A 21,062-nucleotide genomic window follows, 5' to 3' on the forward strand; every position below is an offset into this window, starting at 1 on the left:
AATATAACAACGTATGCAAGATGATAAACTTGTCTGGAGTTTGTTTGTTTCTTTTGAATTTCGCACAAAGCTACTCGAGGGCTATTTGCGCTAGCCGTCCCTAATTTAGCAGTGTAAGACTAGAAGGAAGGCAGCTAGTCATCATCACCCATCGCCAACTCTTGGGCTACTCTTTTACCAACGAATATTGGGATTGACCGTCACATTATAACGCCCCTACGGCTAAAAGGGCGAGCATGTTGGTGCGACCGGGATTCGAACCCGCGACCCTCAGTTGTCTAGAGACTGCCAACATTGGCATTGTTGTCTAGCAGACAGTATTTCATTCCTATACTGTTTAATGAGGATGTGACCGAGTGGTTTACTGTGTATTTGAGGATCAATGATTCATCACCAGATACCCCCAAAAAAAAGAAAAAAAGAAAAAATTCCCCTCCGAACCTTGAAGCTGCGAGTGTGTGAAAAGAATGAGGGTCAATTCCTATTGTGCAGTGTGACAAGAGTAGTCTAAGAACTTACGTTGCTTGGTTTAGTCCAACTTCTTTCTAGCGCTAGTGATGGCAAGAGATGATAGTTGTTGAGTAGGTTTGTGCAAAATATAAGAAAGAATGAAACATCTGAGCTTGAAATATGCTACATGGTCAGTTTAACAAAAAGTTTGTCAGTGTTGTCTGGCTTAAAGTAAAACATTACTGTATACGCATCGTGAATGCGTCCTATTGGTCATTGTAGTGGTCAGTTTATCCCATCTTCTTTAGTGCACTTTTATTTTGTTTTGATAGTTTTATTACATTCGTAGTTGTCGTCGAAGATTGTTCCACCTTTTCAAAACTCTCATGCTTTTTGGATATTTTTCTATTACATTATGAAATAGTGTGCTTGTACTTTCGTCATAGAGAATGTTAGAGCCCAGTTCTTCTCTAGTTTATACATTAAATACCTTCATCTAATCTTGTCTCGTGACAAAGATTAATGTAATGTTAGTTTTTTGGTACAATTTTCATTTATCTGTTATGATCTATAGATTTAAAGGTTTTTTTATGGATTGTACGCTATTAACAGTTGGTTTATAAAAGGAAAGTTAAAGGTGTAATGCATAAATGTCACGTAATATGTGTATAAAGAAAACAAGAAAATGAGATTGCTATGAAAACACTAAGCTGCAAAAGAATGAAACGGAAGCAAATATTGCTGACGAGAAACCCACTTGAAATAAAAATGTATCTCAGAACAGCTGGTATGGGTATTAACATTTTTATTAATAAAGCAGAGAACAACGTTTGGCCTTCCTAGGTTATCTTCAGGTTAACAAACGGAATCACAATCTTGCTTGTACAGGTGATAAGAATGTTAATGAAATAAGATTAGAGAAGCATTAATCAGCTAATGCCTTAACGTTAAATAATGTGTTATCAACGAAAATCGTAAGATCTAAGAATATGTTGGTGAAACAACAGTTAGTAATTACGACAGAATTTCTTTTAAATATATAACGTTATATAAATACTTCATCATCAGTAAATATAACTTATAAATTGCTTTATTCTTAAGGTATCCTTGGTACTGAAGATAAATGCCTACAACTTGCAACGTTCAGTGAAAATCCACACACGGACAGATCCAGTCAAGCCGGCAGATCATCAGAAGGCAGATTAATCACAGATAGAACATCTCTAAACGAGTTGATTCAGCCTCAGCTAAATACAGACTTTATGAAAGTATGTGTTTTGAATCAGGTTAGATGTGTCGAATATGTTTATAATCAGGTTAGATGCACCAAACACGTCTTCTGATGATTTACATTTGTAATCAGGATATTTGTATCAAATACAAACTTTGTGAAGGGACGTGTTTGTAATGAATATAGTTGTATCGCACACAACCTTTATGAAGGGACGTGTATGGAATTAATTTAATCTTACCAAACACAACCTTTATAAAATTATTTGCTATGAATTAATTTTGTTGTGCCAAATACAAACCTTATAAAGGGATAAGCTTGTAATTAATGTGGTTGTGCTAAATGAAATTTTTATCAAGGGATGTTTTGTAATTAATTCAGTTGTACCAAACACAGTCTTTATGAAGGAATGTTTTAGTGATTAATATAGTTGTACCGAGTTATATTTTATTAGAACACTATGTGTTTACAGAAATGACCCTAATCAACATACAATATGTATATGTGTATACTGTATACTTTACGTGGTTAACTTTATTTTTGTATTATATGTTTGACAATTCTATATATGTGAAAAATACTTTTCCTCGGACGTAATAGTTCCTGACAGAGGGAATTGTTGGCAAAACTACTGTATATGAGCGTTATAAATTAAATCATTGAGTGTTGTTCTGATACTTAACAGACATTTTTTGCCTTACAAAAAAGTAACTACATCTATCCTCACAGTCCTTACTGCTCTAAAGATTGTGGACTGTAAATTTAAAACTGATTGTTATTGGTTTGTTTTTATGGCCCGGCATGGCCAAGCGCGTTAAGGCGTGCGACTCGTAATCTGAGGGTCGCGGGTTTGCATCCGCGTCGCCCCAAACATGCTCGCCCTCCCAGCCGTGGGAGCGTTATAATGTGACGGTCAATCCTACTATTCGTTGGTAAAAGAGTAGCCCAAGAGTTGGCGGTGGGTGGTGATGACTAGCTGCCTTCCCTCTAGTCTTACACTGTTAAATTAGGGACGGCTAGCACAGATAGCCCTCGAGTAGCTTTGTGCGAAATTCCAAAACAAACAAACAAACTTGTTTTATATATATATATGCCAAAGTGTTTAGTTTAGAAAGAGTACTACAGTAAAAAAGACTCTTGGTAGGTGTTACTGATTTACAGAAGATTAGCAATAGTTATACATGGTAACGTGTAGTTTTGTTGATGTGAACAGTATTTATAAGTACAAAACTTTTAGTTCTGGTAGAAAATTAATCTTGTTTCTGATGTTGTGTTTTATGGTAAAAAAAAAGGCAGGTACTTGTTGTACTATAATTCTGAAATGAACTGTAGAGTGCGTTTTACAGGAACCCGCTATCCTAGTGAGAAACTATTGTATTCTTTCGTGTTAAATCCAATTCGTAGATGCACGCACTTGTAGTATCACACTATAACGTCATGTGCTAAAACAAACAAACAAAAATTAACTTTTGTTATTTCTTTAAAAGCGGCTCATAACTTATTATGGTAAGTTCCAGAACATGGTACAACAAATCATATACCTCGTATGCTTTTGATTCAAGAGCAAAGCGCATATCATTAAGATCACATTTATCAACGTGAGAACGGACAAGTTTATAATTCTTTTGTCATCACCATTAATTACGTTAGTACTTTTCCCATTATACACAAGACTGTCAGTGACTGCATGTACAATGGTATCTAACAGATGCTAAAACGTCCACGTGGATTGTGGAATGGAATCAGCCCTACGTTCCAGTTATCCGAACTTGAAAATATGCGGTTTTCTAGAACCTTTTGTTGACAGTTAGCAAAAAATTAGAGCATAGAAAGAAATCCTATTCGCGAGCAGGTTCTAAACTATAATATTTGATTACAGTAGATCATAGCTGTTCAGTTGTTCAATCTTATTTGTTGTTTATGATTATCATTCAACATTATTTTTCGTAATTAATGACGTGAATAAAAATTTAACGTCAAAAATGAGGACATCAGGCTTAATTAATTTTTACACAAATAATGAACGTATTCATAATCTCATAAAACCAAATTAGCTTATTGAATTAAGAAACCGTATTTTACAATTATACATTTTAAGCTATTATTTAATCTTCTACATAATGTAGTTAAAAGTATTAAATATAACCATATCTTTAAACATGCGTAGAACAACAGGAATATTATTAACTACGTATACGTATACTTTAATGTGGACGGAATACCTCATGCAATATTCATGTGACTTCAACAAATAAATTTCTATGATGATAAATTATTAAAGCAGTGGTCATTTTTCCTTTTGAATACTAAAAGCGTCAAGAGATCATTACAGATTACATTATTGTCATTTTAATGGACGAGTTTGTGAATTAATAGCCATAAGTACAAGAAAGGTTTACATTTTGTCCCGATATATACTAGAAGACATTATGAGATTAGTCTAGGCTGTACTGGAAAAAAGCATTAGAATGAAAACTTGGTATGTGCTAGAATAATGCTTGAAAACTAAGGTCTGAGGTGGATAATAAAAAAGATTGGCATCAAGCTCTACTCTGGATGAAGAGAAAGATTGAGAATGGAAAAATTCTAAACGTAATCAGTAACAAAAACTTACAATTCAGTTGCTATGCATAAAATAACATTTCAGTCTAAATCTCAGTTATCAAAAACTTTATGTAAAATTATCTGCTAAATTTAATTATTTCTGAAGACGATGTGTTTATTTTAAATTTTTCGTGTTTTCGGCATCAGTAACAACTAAGGAACTCTAAACTGAAGTAAACGTTTCGCGATAATGCAATCGATGATTACGAACTGCATATGAACACAAAGAGGTGCAAACGTTTATATTACTTAGTCTAATTCAACCCTATGCTCATTCAATTCCTCATACATCTCGAAATAGAGGTGAGATCTGTATCAGATCTCTATCGGATAACACGTATTTGGTTTGGCTGACTGAACATCTTAGAAAGAAGCCCCTTTCTGAGTTAAGTTCTGACATAAACAAGAAAGACTTGGTCTTTGCCCAGTAGTTAAAAGATCAAGCTGCATATGGAATGATTTAAAGTCAAAGACTTTACACTAAGACTTTACACCTTACACTAAGTTGTGAGCATGTTATAAAACTTGTAGTTAATCCAGTGGTCGGTTTAATCCTACTGATTAACTACCCTATCTTTGATAAGTAGTTTAAAGTTGAAGTTGGTTTTATCCGAGTCTTTGGACTTTTTCACCTTGTTAAAATAATTGTTTCCCTGTGCACATGTGGTAAGATTTAGATTGAAAATACGATTTCAAATTTATGAATCTTCACAAAACGCAAGTGACGTTCTGATTTGAGCTAGAGGAAAGCTTTAGAGAGACTTGATGTTCATCAGAAGAAGGTTTGTCTAGATCAAATTCTTAGACAGGTCTGATGTTGATAAGAAGATAGTTTGGGTTGTAGAAAATACTTAGAAAGGTCTGATGTTGACCGGAAGAATGTCTCATATTGAAGATAATCTCTAGGTGAAAAAAAAATCTGGAAATGGAAGTCTTGTTTATAACAGAAAAAAATGCTTCAGAATTAAAATCTAATATGAAATTTAAAAAATTCTTCAATGTGGAAGTCTAAGACAGGTGAGTAATTTAGCATTAAAATTATATTGTCATTTTTAAACATTATAAGATAGCAGCTGTCCATGGGAAATGTCCATGCAAGATTTATTTATTTTTCTATCTATGTACTATATATTTCCGTGTATAAAAAAATCTTAGGATTTAGGCAAATACGCAATAACATAGCATAATATTTTCCAATTGTTCACTTTAGACTTATTAAATATTTCTAAGCGTTTTAACATTTGCTCTAATGAATTTATATAAAAGTGAATTTGTGTTAATCACTTAGCACCAATTACGATTATAATTCCAATATTTCCCTGGCTTAAAAAGTTACTTCAGAATGACCAAATACAACATGTCCTTTGTAAATTCTATTTAACAAAAATCATTCTTACAACCTACCATCAACAGATTTATAACAAATACATCACGTAGTTAAAATGATGGTGTGAAAAATCTCCCAGTTTCATGATCAGCATTATGCTAACGTTACTTTAACTAGGAAAAGTGTGCCATCTATAGCTCGTATAATAAAAACTAGATATATCACTTCCTTTCTTTCCACGCAAAACTTTACAGAAGGTGTGTTTATACAGTCATTTCTAAGTCTGAATTGATAAGTTATAACCGCTCACTCTTGAAGGACTAATCTATATGATCGAATAGTTGGATTTAACAGCATATTTAGAGACCCGAAGTGCAGCGCAAAAATGAAACATGAACAAGAAATTCTCAGATTTTAACTTAGAACAAAGTAAGCACTTAAACACACATGGTCTGGTACGTATATACAGACTCAATTAAATAAAGATGATATTTATTTAGGTATAAACTATTAAACGATGACGCTAGTTAAACCTAGCAAAACGTAGTGTTTTGAAACGTGTATACTTGTTTATTCGTAAATAAATATTATTGAGTTTGATCTTTATCTTTTGTGTAGTTTCAGGTTATTTAGTCTAAATGTACTGAGGTTTGTTATATGTGCCACAACATCGGTTACTTTTTCGCTACAAACATAAATTAGATATGTCTCTGCCCAGGCGGTGTAACTTCACTCTTCTCATATAAACTCAACTTCGTGTGAAAAAGTTTCTTCATTGCTTGTGAATAGATTTTTATACTTATTTATCTGTGCATCGCTCACAGTTGACATAGAAAGAAGGACAATAATCCTCGATAGGAGATACCTAATAAGTAATGGAAGTCGTTGAACACGGATAAAACCTAATAAGGTAACTCATCCGTTGACGGCCTGTCTGCGAATTGAAGAGAAAGATTCTGATGAAATTAGATTTCTAACTGTCGCAGTAACTCTTATACGTATACACTAGTTCTTTATTTACTAATATGCACTTCCTACCTAATCTTACAAGTGTTAATATGTTATTCTTTATATTTTTAGAATAACTATCCATATTTTCCCAAGTACCTAGTAATTTTGAATATTTGATGCATGATAATCATGTGACTGAATGTTTCATACTGCTACTTTGTAGTGTTTGATGATACTGCTTTGTAGTGTTTTCTATTGATGCTTTGTAATGTTTTATATGTTTCATACTTCTGTATTCTAATGTTTCTACAACGCAATACCCTATACACATAGACACAACTTTGGTGATGAAATTATGGGTAACATTATCTTATTGTTCACAACGGTGTGTTCTTTCTCGTACATTTTGGTTATTGATGGTCCTTGTCTGCGTCTGAAATAGTCTTCTGAAATTCTCTGTTAACATATTATCGTTGTTTCTCGAATGACTTTTAATCTTCTAGGTGAGTTACTAACTTGTTTATTTTTTTAGTAAACAATGCGTGGCACAAATACTGTTTACTATTTGGACATTTACCATTCTAAACTCACACTTTACGCTAGAAACCGTGGAAGTTAACGTTCTTCTAGCTTGTTGCTTTGTGTTGAAGTGTTCTGTTGACTGTAGTAAACTTTTCACTAAAATATAGACATTTGAAACAGATATCAGTCAGATAATGTTGTATTTTCACTGAAAATTGTCCTATTGTTCGAAAAAAGTAGCGAATAGTTTTCTTTAACATGTATTACTTATTACCAAGCTTATTGAATTCATTCCATAAATATTTCTTGCTGTGATAAATTGTTGTTATTAATAGTTATTGCTAAGCGTGTTGACGATAATATTTTAATATTTATGTTTGTGATTAGTTGTGTGCAAAGTGTTATAAATGAAAAAAATAAATTCTGTGAATGAATTCATTGGATGAAGTGAGTATATTGATTGAGACCTTCCAAAGTATGCTTATCTGTTTCTCTACAGAAGTTTAATTTTCATTTCAAGATTATTTGATCGTTTCTTTTCCATCCGGATTCGGTCCATGTTAGGGCCTGGCATGGCCTAGCGCGTTAAGGCGTGCGCTTCGTAATCTGAGGGTCGCGGGTTCGCGCCCGAGTCGCGCCAAACATGCTCGCCCTCCCAGCTGTGGGAGCGTTATAATGTGATGGTCAATACCACTATTCGTTGGTAAAAGAGTAGCCCAAGAGTTGGCGGTGGATGGTGATGACTAGCTGCCTTCCCTCTAGTCTTACACTGCTAAATTAGGGACGGCTAGCACAGATAGCCCTCGAGTAGCTTTGTGCGAAATTCCAAAAAACAAACAAACAAACAAACGGTCCATGTTTTGGATCATGGAGGGTCAGGTTCAGCATTGACCTCTTCCACCTTCTCAGAAATTTGTAGTATATTTGCATTCTTACTGAAACCTTGGTTAGAAGATTTATTACGTTGTTGGATTTCCCCTTTGTTAAATTTCGTCTATTGTTAGCAGATATAAATAACATACCCTTAACGTGCCATGTCCAATTCATGGGTAATATTAACTCGAATGTTATTACTAGCTTTACTTATGCACGATCGCACTATTAGTCTGTGTCCATTTTGCTGTTTCGCTTAGCAGTCATATACACATGATCTTGTTTTTACAACAAAACCCTTTTAAAATAGAGCTACTTTTGTGTCTAGTATTCAATTAATCTGGTACTATTTGGCCTGTGCAGTTTAGTTATTTTGACACAATTGTTTGCTTTGTATTTCAAATAAAACTACTCGAGATTATCTGACATAATCGCCCCTAATTTAGTAGTAATAAACTAAAGGGAGTGCATGTAGTCGTGGACACCTACCGTCAACTCTTGGGCCACTCTTTTGCCAATAAATAATGAAATTGGCCATAACATTATAACGACATCCTTGCTAATATGGGGTTGAAACTGCGACCCGAAACGTGTGAATTGAGTGCTCAGACAACTAGGCCATACTTGACACGGTACTCAATGACAGCTGGTGGAACATTTTAAATATAGCTGAGGTACAATCAACAATGTATTTTATTAAGGATTTATTCAACGATATAGTTCTTTTCACTCAAATACTCTGAAGCTTCTCAGCCTTTTAGGTGCATGTATGTTTAAAATATGCACAAACATATCTCAACTATTATAATGCCTGCTTTAAAAACGTTTCCAGAATGGAATGTATATTTTTTATATGTTGTATATTTTTCATTGTTGATTGTTTCTTGTACTAGAGTGTATGGAGTTGCTAACTAATTCAACATCAGCATTACCTAAGCTACAACATTACGTATTTGTTATCGTCTTCAAACAGAATTGTAGAACCAGCAATTGGCATACATGCACAATCTATGCAATTGTGCGAAACATGATTATACCAAAGTTAACCGGATGGAAGTTTGTGTCATTTACTGAGCTCTTTATTATATATGATGTAAAGACGAAATGTTGTGCTAGTTACGGAACGTGATGATACCAGAGAACGTTGTGTTCTTCACTGTTTTTAACCCCACATCCGTGTTAACCATTTTAATAAATCATTTTAAAGTATTGTTTGAGATATTTCTGAACGAGGCATATTATTGACTTGTAAGTTTCTATGTCTTCCTACGATACTTCTTTATAATATTAATTGTGGATTGCTTTTTTCTCACTAAAATGTGTAACTTCAGTCAAACAAAGAGTCAATCAATCCTGCAGTTTGTTATCCTAATAGTTTATTAACCTTCAATTCTATTGCATAAAAAATATAATGCCTAGAGTCAGGTTTATGGATCAATAAATGAGTTATATTTATTCTGATCATTTAGTTTTAGTGTTTGTTTGTCTTTCGATGACAACATTAAACACTTCTAAACGATGTACAAGTTCAACAAACAACTTATAACGATGTATGTGTGTGGGTCTTAACATGGTTTTCATAAGCAGTGTTGAAATTTCTTTGTAATATTCAATAAAGACGAAAAGATCGAAGTTTTTTCCTGTATGTTCTGCATCACTAAGACTTTTGGCGAACAAATGCAATTCACATAATCAATAAATTCTAATTAAAGGAGACAAAGTTTTCACATCTTCTTTATATTTTCCGTCGCAAAAAAATAGGTTTTTAGCACTATTTCTTATGAAACCCTGATCAATTCACTGGAAGCTCCATTTTAATATTTATATCCGAAGTATGGTTGTTGATGTTTTTAATCTAAAAGGTAAAATATCAATAATAACTTCTAATTCCTGAAAGCTTTAATAAGATTTCATAAGAAAAAATATTCTTTTATAAAATTATTTGTTTGTTTTTAAAGAGAAATAAAAGATTTCAAGTATCACTATAGTATTGAGATTTAAAAGTTTATCTTTTTATATTTGTTTCTCTGTTGTTAAGCTACACAATGAGCTATATGTGTTGTGCCTACTACGGGTATCGAAAATCGAAGTTTAATATGATAATTCTGGAGACTGGGTGGCATTTATTTTTATAACAATTTACTAAATACACGTACGTGTTTAAATATAATCCATTATTATCAGTAGTTGTTTTGATGTTTTCATTTGTTTTATAAGCTGAATGTGGTTTTCTTAGTAGTTCGAGTGCCAAGGTCGAACATTTGAAGATCTTGTTAACACCATCTTTAAAACGCACTCAACACTTTGGGTTCGTGGGTGCGTTATAAGAATGATAGTCAAATGCCACTGTTCGATCAAACAAGGGTAACCCCATAGTTGACTGTGGGTGTTGTTGACTAAGTGCCTTCCATCTATTATATCATTTCAAGATTACTGGTGGTTATACCAAGATAACCACTATGTAACTTTGCACGAAAAGTACCTACTATCAATCATTGAACCAAGCATTTACTTTCGAATTTATTACACTTTAAAAAAAAAACTATTTTTGAAACAGCTTAAACATTCACTAAGTTAAACATTTCTTCGTGAAAAACGATATCTAACCACTACAGAAACGTCTTTTTGTAAACATTTTCTTTTTTTTTTGTCATTAAAAGTGTTATTATGATGAAATACAGTATTTATTTGTAGTTTTATAGGTGTTTTGGTTGGTGATGAAGAAAAGATTTATTTGTAGTGTTGTAGATATTTAAGTCGATGAGGAGAACAGTACATGTGTTTTGGTCTGCGAAAAAGAAACAACTTATTTGTAGTGTTTTGGTCTGTGGAGAATAAATAATGTAAGTGTGTTAACACAGGCAGATAAATTGTATAATTATGAAATGAATATATTTAAGAGTAACGTTGTAAATATCCTCATTGATATGGATGTTTCAGATGTGCTGGTTAGGCAAAGAAGACATGTTTGTGTGATGTCTAAGCGTGGTAGTTACGTGAGGTATACTACAAAACTGGTGTTATGCTATAACGGTTTACTGCCTTAGCTCTAGGATACAAATTTCTCCATCATCACTAACGTAAGCAAAGCTAGTGTGACGTAACATTAATAATTATCTAATATCCACTACATTTGCAAGCCAGCCATAAAACTTTTTATTACTTCATGGTGTTGCCTCACTAAGCTCAGGCTTTGCGATTCAGTTATTATATAGCACGATTTGGATGATCTAGTAATCGTTTCTGTTGGAAGTAATTACTAAGCCAAATTGTTCGATTAATGCTCTGATTATCATTTTGTTTTTAACTTTGCTTCCCTTTAATCAGTACTGAAGGGGTGCAACACATCTTGTTTTGATAAGTAGGAAGTTATATCTTTAGATGTACATAACTGTTTCAGTTTAAGTTTATTCTACGTGTTATGATTTAGACAATTTATATAGCGCGAGTATTAAATTTAGCTATTTTTCGAAGAGATAGTTTATCTCAAGTTTGATTATGAATCATACGTTGTGTATTTCAATACTTATGAATTTGTGAATGACATATTACTGTGTCATGTTATTAGAACCTTGTGAGTTTTTCTCTTTGTTTTAATTGAGTTTTATTGCATCATAATATCTATTAGCGTGTGGTATGTTCGGGTATAAATACGCATATAAAAGCTAGTTTGATATAGATAGAACAGGACTGCGTGATTGTGAGTTTAGTCATAAAGAGCGTATACTGGTGATTTTAAAGTGAATTATCAGTTGTCTTCTAAAGTAACTGAACCAGCCTGTGCAGACTTTGACGAAAACGAGGCAATTAGTTAAAGCTCTGTATATAGCTGCGATAATCAAAAGTACAACGGACATTCGTATATATGTTGACTTGGTTTAATATATTATTTTAAAACAAGTGGAGTGATTGCTATTTGTTTATTGTTGAAATTTATCGCCAACAAATACCAGTCACCTACTGTAAAAAATCTGGCCCTAATTTGTACATAAAACCTGACAAATGCAATTGTTATAAAGTCTGCTGTAAACGTTTGTATTTCGTCTTACACAAAAAGAGTAGTTTTGAAAATAATATTTTTAAGTTAAATGGGAGACCTTGTATCAAAGTCTTATTTGCGTACAATTGCTTGATAAGTTTCTACAGAATATACAAACAAACTCAAATTATTTTGGAAAATTATAAAATGATAAAGTAGGTTGTTTAATGCGTTTTTTTTCCTTTCACTCAGCCATGTTTTGCTAACAGTCAGTTTTGGATATGTTCTATGTTTCTAAATTTATGGTATAATAATTTTAATAACATCATCACCTTCATTTCATGTTTACAGAATATGTCACTTTCAAGTTCATTAGACATTTTTTACTTTGTTTTCGTTACTTATCAAGATATCGAGGTATTTTTATTTGTGATTAACATTGTGATTATTTCACGTAATTAACTTAAATGTTATATTTTAGTTCTTAATTTTTATTCTTTGTGTTTTTCTTCTTATATTGTTGGGATAACGCATTACAAAAATCACTACATATTGTGGAAAATCCACTAGATTCTGTCGATCTCGAGAATGATTCTAATTTACAATAAAACAAAGGTGATACTCTGTGATTGTGTCAATCAAAATTGTACTTTTCCTGGATTAAGGTTCAAATGATCGGTCTACCAAACTGAGCCAGTAATATCTTTATTAGGAACTCGGTTTATCGTACAAGGTCTTTAAAGAACAGCCGTCGTTGAATTGCGAGAACATATCAATCTTATATTTGCTTTGTAATCTTATTTTCATGGATGTGAAAGATAACATGTTTTGAACAGGTAGTAACAAAAGCGTATAATAGCATTTAAATAGTTTTCTTAGTTCATAACCAGGCACAACACACTGAATATCAGACAAATCGTTCTTTGTTTAAATAACTAAACGAGGTAATATACCTTGAGATCATTTTTGCTTTTTTTTTTGTTGACAAAGTAAGTTTCTCAGCTTGGTTGGTATAACAGCTAAAACATAATTTACTGGCTGGTATAACACTTAATGCTCAGTTTACGTACTTTTAATGTTGTAAGATTCAAATTTATACGTTTAATGCGCTACTTAAACTTTTTTCGAATGTGGTTTAAAGCCTCGTTTAAGTTTGTAAACAGAGTTGAACAGGTTATACTTACTTTAAACTTAAAACGAAACTTATGAATGCAAATTTGTATTGAAAATTCAATATTTTTTTATAATAAAATATTTCTTCACAATTCCAATATATAAACAGAATGGTCATTGGAGCATGCTACAATATGTTTTTAATGTATTCTTGATGAAGTAAATAGTTGCAAAAGCTTTTATCTTAAACCTTTTTCACAACTCAAAGTTTTTAGCAGGTACAGTCATGTGAAAAAGTTAGGACACCCTATGAAAGCCTGTGTATTTTTGTAACATTTTTGGATATATAGATATTTAACCTCAATTGTAACAATACTGAGAGATTATAGGAATATAACTAAACAATTAACACCGAAGAAAAGACTTTTCAAGATCTTCTGTAAATGTAATTCTACAAAAATGCATATTCTAACTGAGGAAAAAGTTAGGACACCCTATCCCCTAATATCTAGTGTTAACCCCTTTGGCTGAAATAACTGCAGTGAGACGCTTCTTGTAGCCATCTACCAGTCTCTGACGTCGGTCTGAAGAAAGTTTTCCCCACGACTTAATGCAGAATTCTGTCAGCTGTGAGATGTTTGAGGGGTTTCTTGCATGTACAGCCCGTTTCAAGTCACCCCACAGCATCTCAATGGGATTACGATCTGAGCTTTCTCATTCTCATCTGAGATCTCTCCATTTCTTAGTTTTCAGCCAGTCCTTGGTGGATTTACTTGTTGTTGTTTTTTTGTCATTGTCGTGTTGCAGGGTCCAGTTCCGCTTCAGCTTTAATTTTCTTACAGATGGAATCACATGTTCCTCAAGCACCCTCTGATACACAGTAGAATGCATGGTGGAGTCTATGATTGTGAGCTCTCCAGGTCATGCTGCAGCAGAGCAGCCCCAAACCATGACACTTCCATCTCCATGCTTCACAGTTGGTATGAGGTTCTTTTCCTGGAATGCTGTATTTGGTTTACGTCAAACATGTCCTCTGTTCAAGTGTCAAATAATTCAAATTTGGACTCATTTGCCCAAAGTACATTATTCCAGAAGTCCTGGTATTTGTCTATATTCTCTCTGGCAAACTACAGTCTGGCCTTGATGTTTCGCTTAGATAGCAAAGTTTCCTCCTTGCACACCTTCCATGCAAGTTAAACTTGTACAGTCTCTTTCTGATTGTAGAGGCATGCACTTTCACATCAACAGTAGCCAAAGCCTGCTGTAGGTCCCGTGATGACACGTTAGGGTGTTTGGAGACCTCTTTTAGCATCTTGCGGTCTGCTCTCGGGGTGAACTTGCTTGGACGAACAGACCTGGGCATGTTGGCAGTTGTTTTGAAAACCCTCTACTTGTTGACTATTTTCCGGACTGAGGAATGGCTGATCTCAAAATCTTTTGCGATCTTTTTACATCCCTTATCAGACTCATAAGCTGCTACAATTTTCTTTCTGAAGGCCTCAGACAGCTCTTTTGCTCCCACCATGGTGCCCACTCTCACTTCAACAGTCAGGAGCACACCAAACTAAATGTCTGAGGTTTAAATAGGGCAAGCCTCATTCAAAATGCTGAGTAACGATCTTCTAACCACGAGCACCTGGTGTGATACACCTGTGTGTGAGTTGAGCCATTTTTAGTGGGAATAAATGTGGGGGTATCCTAACTTTTTCCTCAGTTAGAATATGCATTTTTGTAGAATTACATTTACAGAAGATCTTGAAAAGTCTTTTATTCAGTTTTATTGTTTAGTTATATTCCTATAATCTCGCAGTATTGTTAAAATTGAGATTAAATATCTATCTATCCAAAAATGTTACAAAAATACACAGGCTTTCATAGGGTGTCCTTACTTTTTCACATGACTCTATGTCATTAGAGTATGCTACAATATGTTTAAAGTGTTTTCTGTTTGAGATCGAGAACAATATAAGATAAAGAGTGTTATAGAACCTAATAGTCACTCTAGAAATAATGCAGAATAAATATTCTACTTTTAATGGCTTTTGGGATATTAAAACGTTAGAAGTATAAATAATTATTCGAGACTTAAAGTTGGTACATAACAATATAATTTGTAGTTTATTTGTTAATGCAGTACCAAAAAAGTGAATAATATAAAACGTTAGCTTGAAAAAGTTAGTTTTCTTTGGTGTGTAATTCTTTTTTATTACATATTTTTGTATACTTCCATAGATATTGAAGGCATTTTAGGGCTACGAAATCCACGATTTTATCGCCCGATACTGGAAAATCAAAAGTACATTTGTCATTTAATGATTGCAGTACTAACAGTTGTATAAGCAATGCAAGGTATGTTGATACATGTGAAAGATCTCTGGATATTTCTCATTTAACAAACTGATGGTTCTCTTTGAATCTAATGTTTAGCAACTTAAGTATTTGAAATATGTATATCTCTCAGATATACATATATATGCAATTAATTAGGCCAAAAATAAAAATGTTGCACATATAAGACATACAAAAATAAAACAACGATGTAAAATGTGAAAAATAAAACGTACCTTAGTTGAAAAACTAGTTGAGGAAGAGGACATATACAGTAATAATGATACTTCACTACATCAAATATATACTCTTCAAAAAAAGAAACGCAAAAGGCAAAATATGTGACAAATTGTTAACAAGTTTATTCCGGGTAGTTCTGTATGACATGTGTGAAACTTTGCACATTCACTGCTGAACATCCAAAGTCTGCAAAGGCGAAGTCCACGCTCACTAGGTGAAGTTTAACGTCATTCAACGTCAATAACGAGTATGCCCCCGTGAGCACCAATAACTGCTTGGCATCTCCTGCCCATGGAAGCAATGAGATGACGAATCACATCCTGTGGAATGGCTGTCCACTCAGCCTGCAAAGCTGCCGGGCCGCGTCTGATTGATGGAATATCCCTAAAGCATTTGGATGCTATGTTTAATTATTTATATGTGTGTTTGAGTATATTTTTCACTTTATTAAATTACAAAGCATCCTCAGAGATGTAGCTTTGTACGATATTCATGTTTCCGACATAAAATTGCACATTTACGCCACATTCAATTAATGCCTTCTTTTCCTCTCACAATGCGTGCTTTTCTTGTTCTGGTGGCAATTGTGTTATTGTAGTTGCTATTCTGCGTGGAGCAGAATATTGACAAGTTCGATTATTTTAAGAAGTAATTGTTAGATATATTGCTGCGCATTAATAAAATAAAAATAAGCTTCTATTATGTTATATCAGTAAAAAATCATGTCATTAAAGGAATAAGTTATGTTTTAATCGAAAACACACATTGTTTTTCTAGCGAGAAGAGAAAACACTAATATAATGGGATAAACTTAAAAACAATATATTAAAGAAGAGTTGGTTGTGGAATTTTAAAGAAATTGTGAAGATATTAATTGAGCTGTTGCTGCAAAAGTTATTGTTAGTTAAAACCACACATATGCTTTTTGTAGTAAAGTGTTATACCATCGATAAACAAAGTAATGTGACCTTATACTGTTGACATATGTAACCTGAACGCTGTTACCTTTATTAATCTATATGATTTGTAAACTATCCTTAAGTTGAGACAAGCTAAACCAATATTATTAATAATATTGACACTAAAGCTAGTAGAGACGACTTTTACTTTCCAGATTATAAATAAATGTTTTATGTCAACCAACTTTTCACCAGTTTCGGTAGTAGTAGTTCTGATGAAGCCACAATGACGAAACGTTGGCTGAAATAAAAAGGTTTTCATTGCATAAGATATAAACCATAAACGCCTACAGTAAATAACATATTCATCTTATTTCTATTTTTGTCTTCTAATTTATTGGTCATACATTCTGTTTTAAATTTTTCAACAATTCTTTAAATGTATAGCTCCTTGAATAAGCCATAGGTCTTGATAGACTTATATAAACTCTGAATGGTCACAAAAACCAGAAACGTTTGTTTTTTGAATGTTGCGCAAAGCTACACGAGGGCTATCTGTGCTAACCCTCCCTAATTTAACAGTTTGAAACTAGAGAAAAGACAGCTAGTCATCACCACCCACCGCCAACTCTTGAGCTACTCTTTTACCAACGAATAGTGGGATTGAACGTACCATTATAACGCCCCCACGGCTGAAAGGGCGAGTATGTTTGGTGCGACAGAGATGCGAACCTACGACCCTCGGATTACGAGTCGAGTGCCTTAACCACCTAACCAAACAGAAAAGAGCGACGCTTGTATAAACTGAAGGAGACAAAGTGCATATTGCTGTTTACAAAGTCCAGCAATGAGATGCTTCTTTAACACATATTTTAAAGTCTACATTGGGGAAGACTTTGCATTAAATGGAGTACGAAAGATTACAGCATAAGATTTACAAGATGCAAGTTTATATCGTATATTCATAATGTACGAATCGACTTAGGGCAAATTGGCCATCATATGTAGTTCCATGTAACAATCAGGATGGTGATGTTAGGAAAAAGGAATATTATTTCTTTTTGAAATAACCAACGAATTTTGATATAACCTTCAATATTTAAACAAAGCTACAAAAGTTAAAATATCCATGACTTAGTTAGTAGTTGAGATACAATATATGTTTATAAAAATTAAAGTAAATGTTCCTTATGGTAAATCATTCTTAAAGTAATAATTATACGTTGAAGACTATACATTTTCATAGACCTTTCTTGGAGATATTTTTATATCCGTGTTATTGCATAAACTTTGTGAAACAACTACAAACAAAACCGACAAAAAACAAAATTATTATACAAAATAAACATTTATGATTAGTAAACACAAGTTATGATGTACTAAACTGGCATAGAGGGAAATAAACGTTACAACAACAAGATGATTAGATCACACAGGGAACATGCGAGTGTTGTTTTGTTTTTTTATTTCGCGCAAAGCTACACGCGGGCTATCTGCGATCGCCGTCTCTAATTTTGCAGTGTAAGACTAGAGAGAAGACAGTAGTCATCACCTCCCACCGCCAACGTTTGGGCTACTCTTTTGCCAAGAAATAGTGAGATTGACCGAAATATTATAACGCCCCCACTGCTGAGAAGACAAGCATATTTGATGCGACGGGGATTCGAACCCACAACCCTCAGATTACGAGTTGGACGCGTCAACCCACCTGGTCGTGACGGGCCTGCGAGTGTTGTACAGCGTAACTCGTCTTTAAGTGATCTACTTCGGAAATCGTATATACCAAGTTAAATTTCTACTTTTCTACTACAATTATGTAGTTTTGTACATTTACTTGATTAAGGTCATAATTCAACACAGAGAACTAATGTTTTTGAGGTAGTCCTGTGGAGTTCTGACAATTCGCGTTTGGGAATTATTAATATTATACAACTGTTTTAATCTACATCTTTAAACACTTAACGTCTGTCAGTTTCCTGAGAGGCCAGCCCGTCTCTAGAGGTCCTTTAAGAATTGTTTAACTTTATTTCTGCACTAAAAGCTACTTACAGCATGAAAAATGCCAATGATAAAATTTGGCCGCCCTCAAAACATGCCACCGAATGTCATAAAACATCCTGACTAAGAATAAAATAATTTACTTATTCAATTTTAAGGAAAGAAAAAGACATACAATGAGAACCAAGCATAAATGGAACATCAAATGAAGTTAACAAGTGTGTTTTTTTTTTCCTATTTTTCTTGTACATTTGTCTGTTAGCGTTCCGATGGGGTTTTACATGTAGAACCTAAATAAGCCGAGTAAAAATTTCGAGATACAAAGAATAATGGCATTATCCATAAATTATGTATAAAGCATAAAACACCTCGAGTATCTTTCTTCCATTTCTCGGTAATCTCTTTATAACTAACATAAAATATTCGGTTTTTCCCTAAGGACTTCATAGGTCCCCTTATAATTCAGAGGAGTATGTGTTTTAAACTCCTCTATTATTAGTAAATTCTCTTATAGCTACTCTAATGTGGTCAATACCCTCTGAGATCCGTTAGGAAACTAACCTGTTGTAACTTAGCACGTGTGCAGAATTTGTTCTCTTAGCTTGTGGATGGGATGAAGAAATAGTTTTAGAAATAGCGTCCCCGGGATCCTGAGGAGAGAGCAGGAACACAAAAGTCCCGATGCTGTACTTGAGTCCAAAGATAATGTAAAAGTAATCCTAGACAACAACCATAAGGGAAGTTTGTCCGCTTGGTACTTCAAGTAATAAAGGTAGAGAGTTACATCATACAGACGACCTGCCGAATTAGCGCCTGCTAGGCAAAACATTTTGGGAGAGTTTCGCGAACAAATAATATGAAGCAATATAGGATTATTAAATGTTATCAGATAGTAAAAAATACCTTGCCCTAACATAAGATATATGCAATTTGGGCCTAAATGTGTTTCTGGCAATGTTATCAATTTAATTCTCCCAGTTATTTGAAAAAAGTAAAATGTATTTTAATTTATTTAAATAGTGCAATATTAAAGAGAAAGGAGAATACGAGAAATTAATCCAAATATCCATCCCTATAAGTTGTATGCTGGTGATATGTGAAACATCTTGCATTATATCTTTAATAACTATAAGGTTGTGGTATTTGAAACAATTAATCAACTATACATCCTTATTAACTACGTGCTGGTAGTATTCGAAAAAATAATAACTCATATATTTTCATTAACTATGTGCTAGTAGTATTTGAAATAATTAATCCAGTTTCATATTCTTGTTAGCTATGTGTTGGTGGTATTTGAAACAATTCAAGTTACTAAAAGTAAAAATAAAAGTAGTGGTGATTCTTTCTTGTTAAAGAATATCGTTTTATTTGAACGAATACCAGCAAATTCGACGCTTTCAGTAAAGTATGTAGTTTTGTGTTGCATAACAAGCAAGTAGTTTAAACAATATATTTTCGTGTATATTTGATACGTGTTTTGGCAGTTTGGGTGTCTGTCAAAGAGGTAATATTGTGGCTCCAGTACTGTCAGTGTGAAAATTATAGATATATATTTAAATTGTATATAAAATCTTAAATGTCAGTGAACTCAATGTATAAGTCAACTGGTATGGTGAAATCCAGATTATCGATTGTATAAAACTAAGCAAATGGTTCACTTATTCCGTACTAACTGGACCTAATACTGATTTAACAGAATTAAAATAGTGCATAAATTCACTGATATGCCCATTCCTGCTAGGAACTGTGTATCTTTCAAACTTTGTAAACCGTAACCCAATTATTTGTTATATATTAACTGATCACTGGAATAAATATTTTATGATAACTTTACTCACTAAAATAATATAACATGTTCTTGTTTTAAGTAAAAATACAAATATACGAGAATTTTGAACAATTTCAAGTACTGATTAGATATCATATTTTCTTCTTTTATCTTACAATGTTTAAAACCTCACCAATGTAGAAGTAACTTGTTAAATACAGTATTATGCTGAAAGTTGAAGTGTGCCTTGACGTATTTCTTTTTACTGAGTTAATATTTTGTCATTAAAAAAAAGTAAAGCCTTCCAGCTGTTCTTTGCGTCGATTTTACCATTTTTCTTTCCTTCACTGTTTTACGTTAAAGTATTTTTTTCTTTATTTGAAGAATAATCATAAAATTAAAAACAGTATTTTTAATGTTTACTTGTTTACTTGAGGAAACGGTGATTTTGAAGGTAGGGCTAACTGTCGAGACGTATGCGCAGTTAATTACATGAATGATGGTTTTAATCTTAAATGCAATGCGATTCGATTCAAGCCACAAATATACTTGTTTTCTTAAAATAATTGCCCCAGCCCATTTACTCAGCGATAATTCTAATGCTAGAAGCTTGGTTTCGATATCCGTGATGAAAACAGCACCAATATCCTAGTATGTAACTTTGGGTTTAACAAGGAAAATGCAATGTGAAATAACAAATAAATATAACAAAACCTCTAAATTGTATTGGATAGATTATTAACTCCGAAGAAAACAAAAAACATATGTTTAGTTAC

At 33.2% G+C, this 21,062-nt stretch overlaps 1 protein-coding gene across 2 annotated transcripts in view; it reads left to right on the forward strand.

Annotated features, from left to right (window-relative positions):
- LOC143255369 (protein turtle homolog B-like) overlaps window positions 1-21,062 on the forward strand; it is a 290,442-nt gene that overhangs the window by 247,003 nt on the left and 22,377 nt on the right. For both annotated transcript variants that reach the window (XM_076510909.1, XM_076510910.1), the window contains exon 12: window positions 1,552-1,718. In XM_076510909.1, coding sequence (XP_076367024.1) covers window positions 1,552-1,718 — 167 coding nt within the window. The remainder of the gene's footprint in view (window positions 1-1,551; window positions 1,719-21,062) is intronic.

Source organism: Tachypleus tridentatus, chromosome 7, assembly GCF_004210375.1.
Source record: "Tachypleus tridentatus isolate NWPU-2018 chromosome 7, ASM421037v1, whole genome shotgun sequence".
Lineage (NCBI taxonomy): Eukaryota > Metazoa > Arthropoda > Merostomata > Xiphosura > Limulidae > Tachypleus > Tachypleus tridentatus.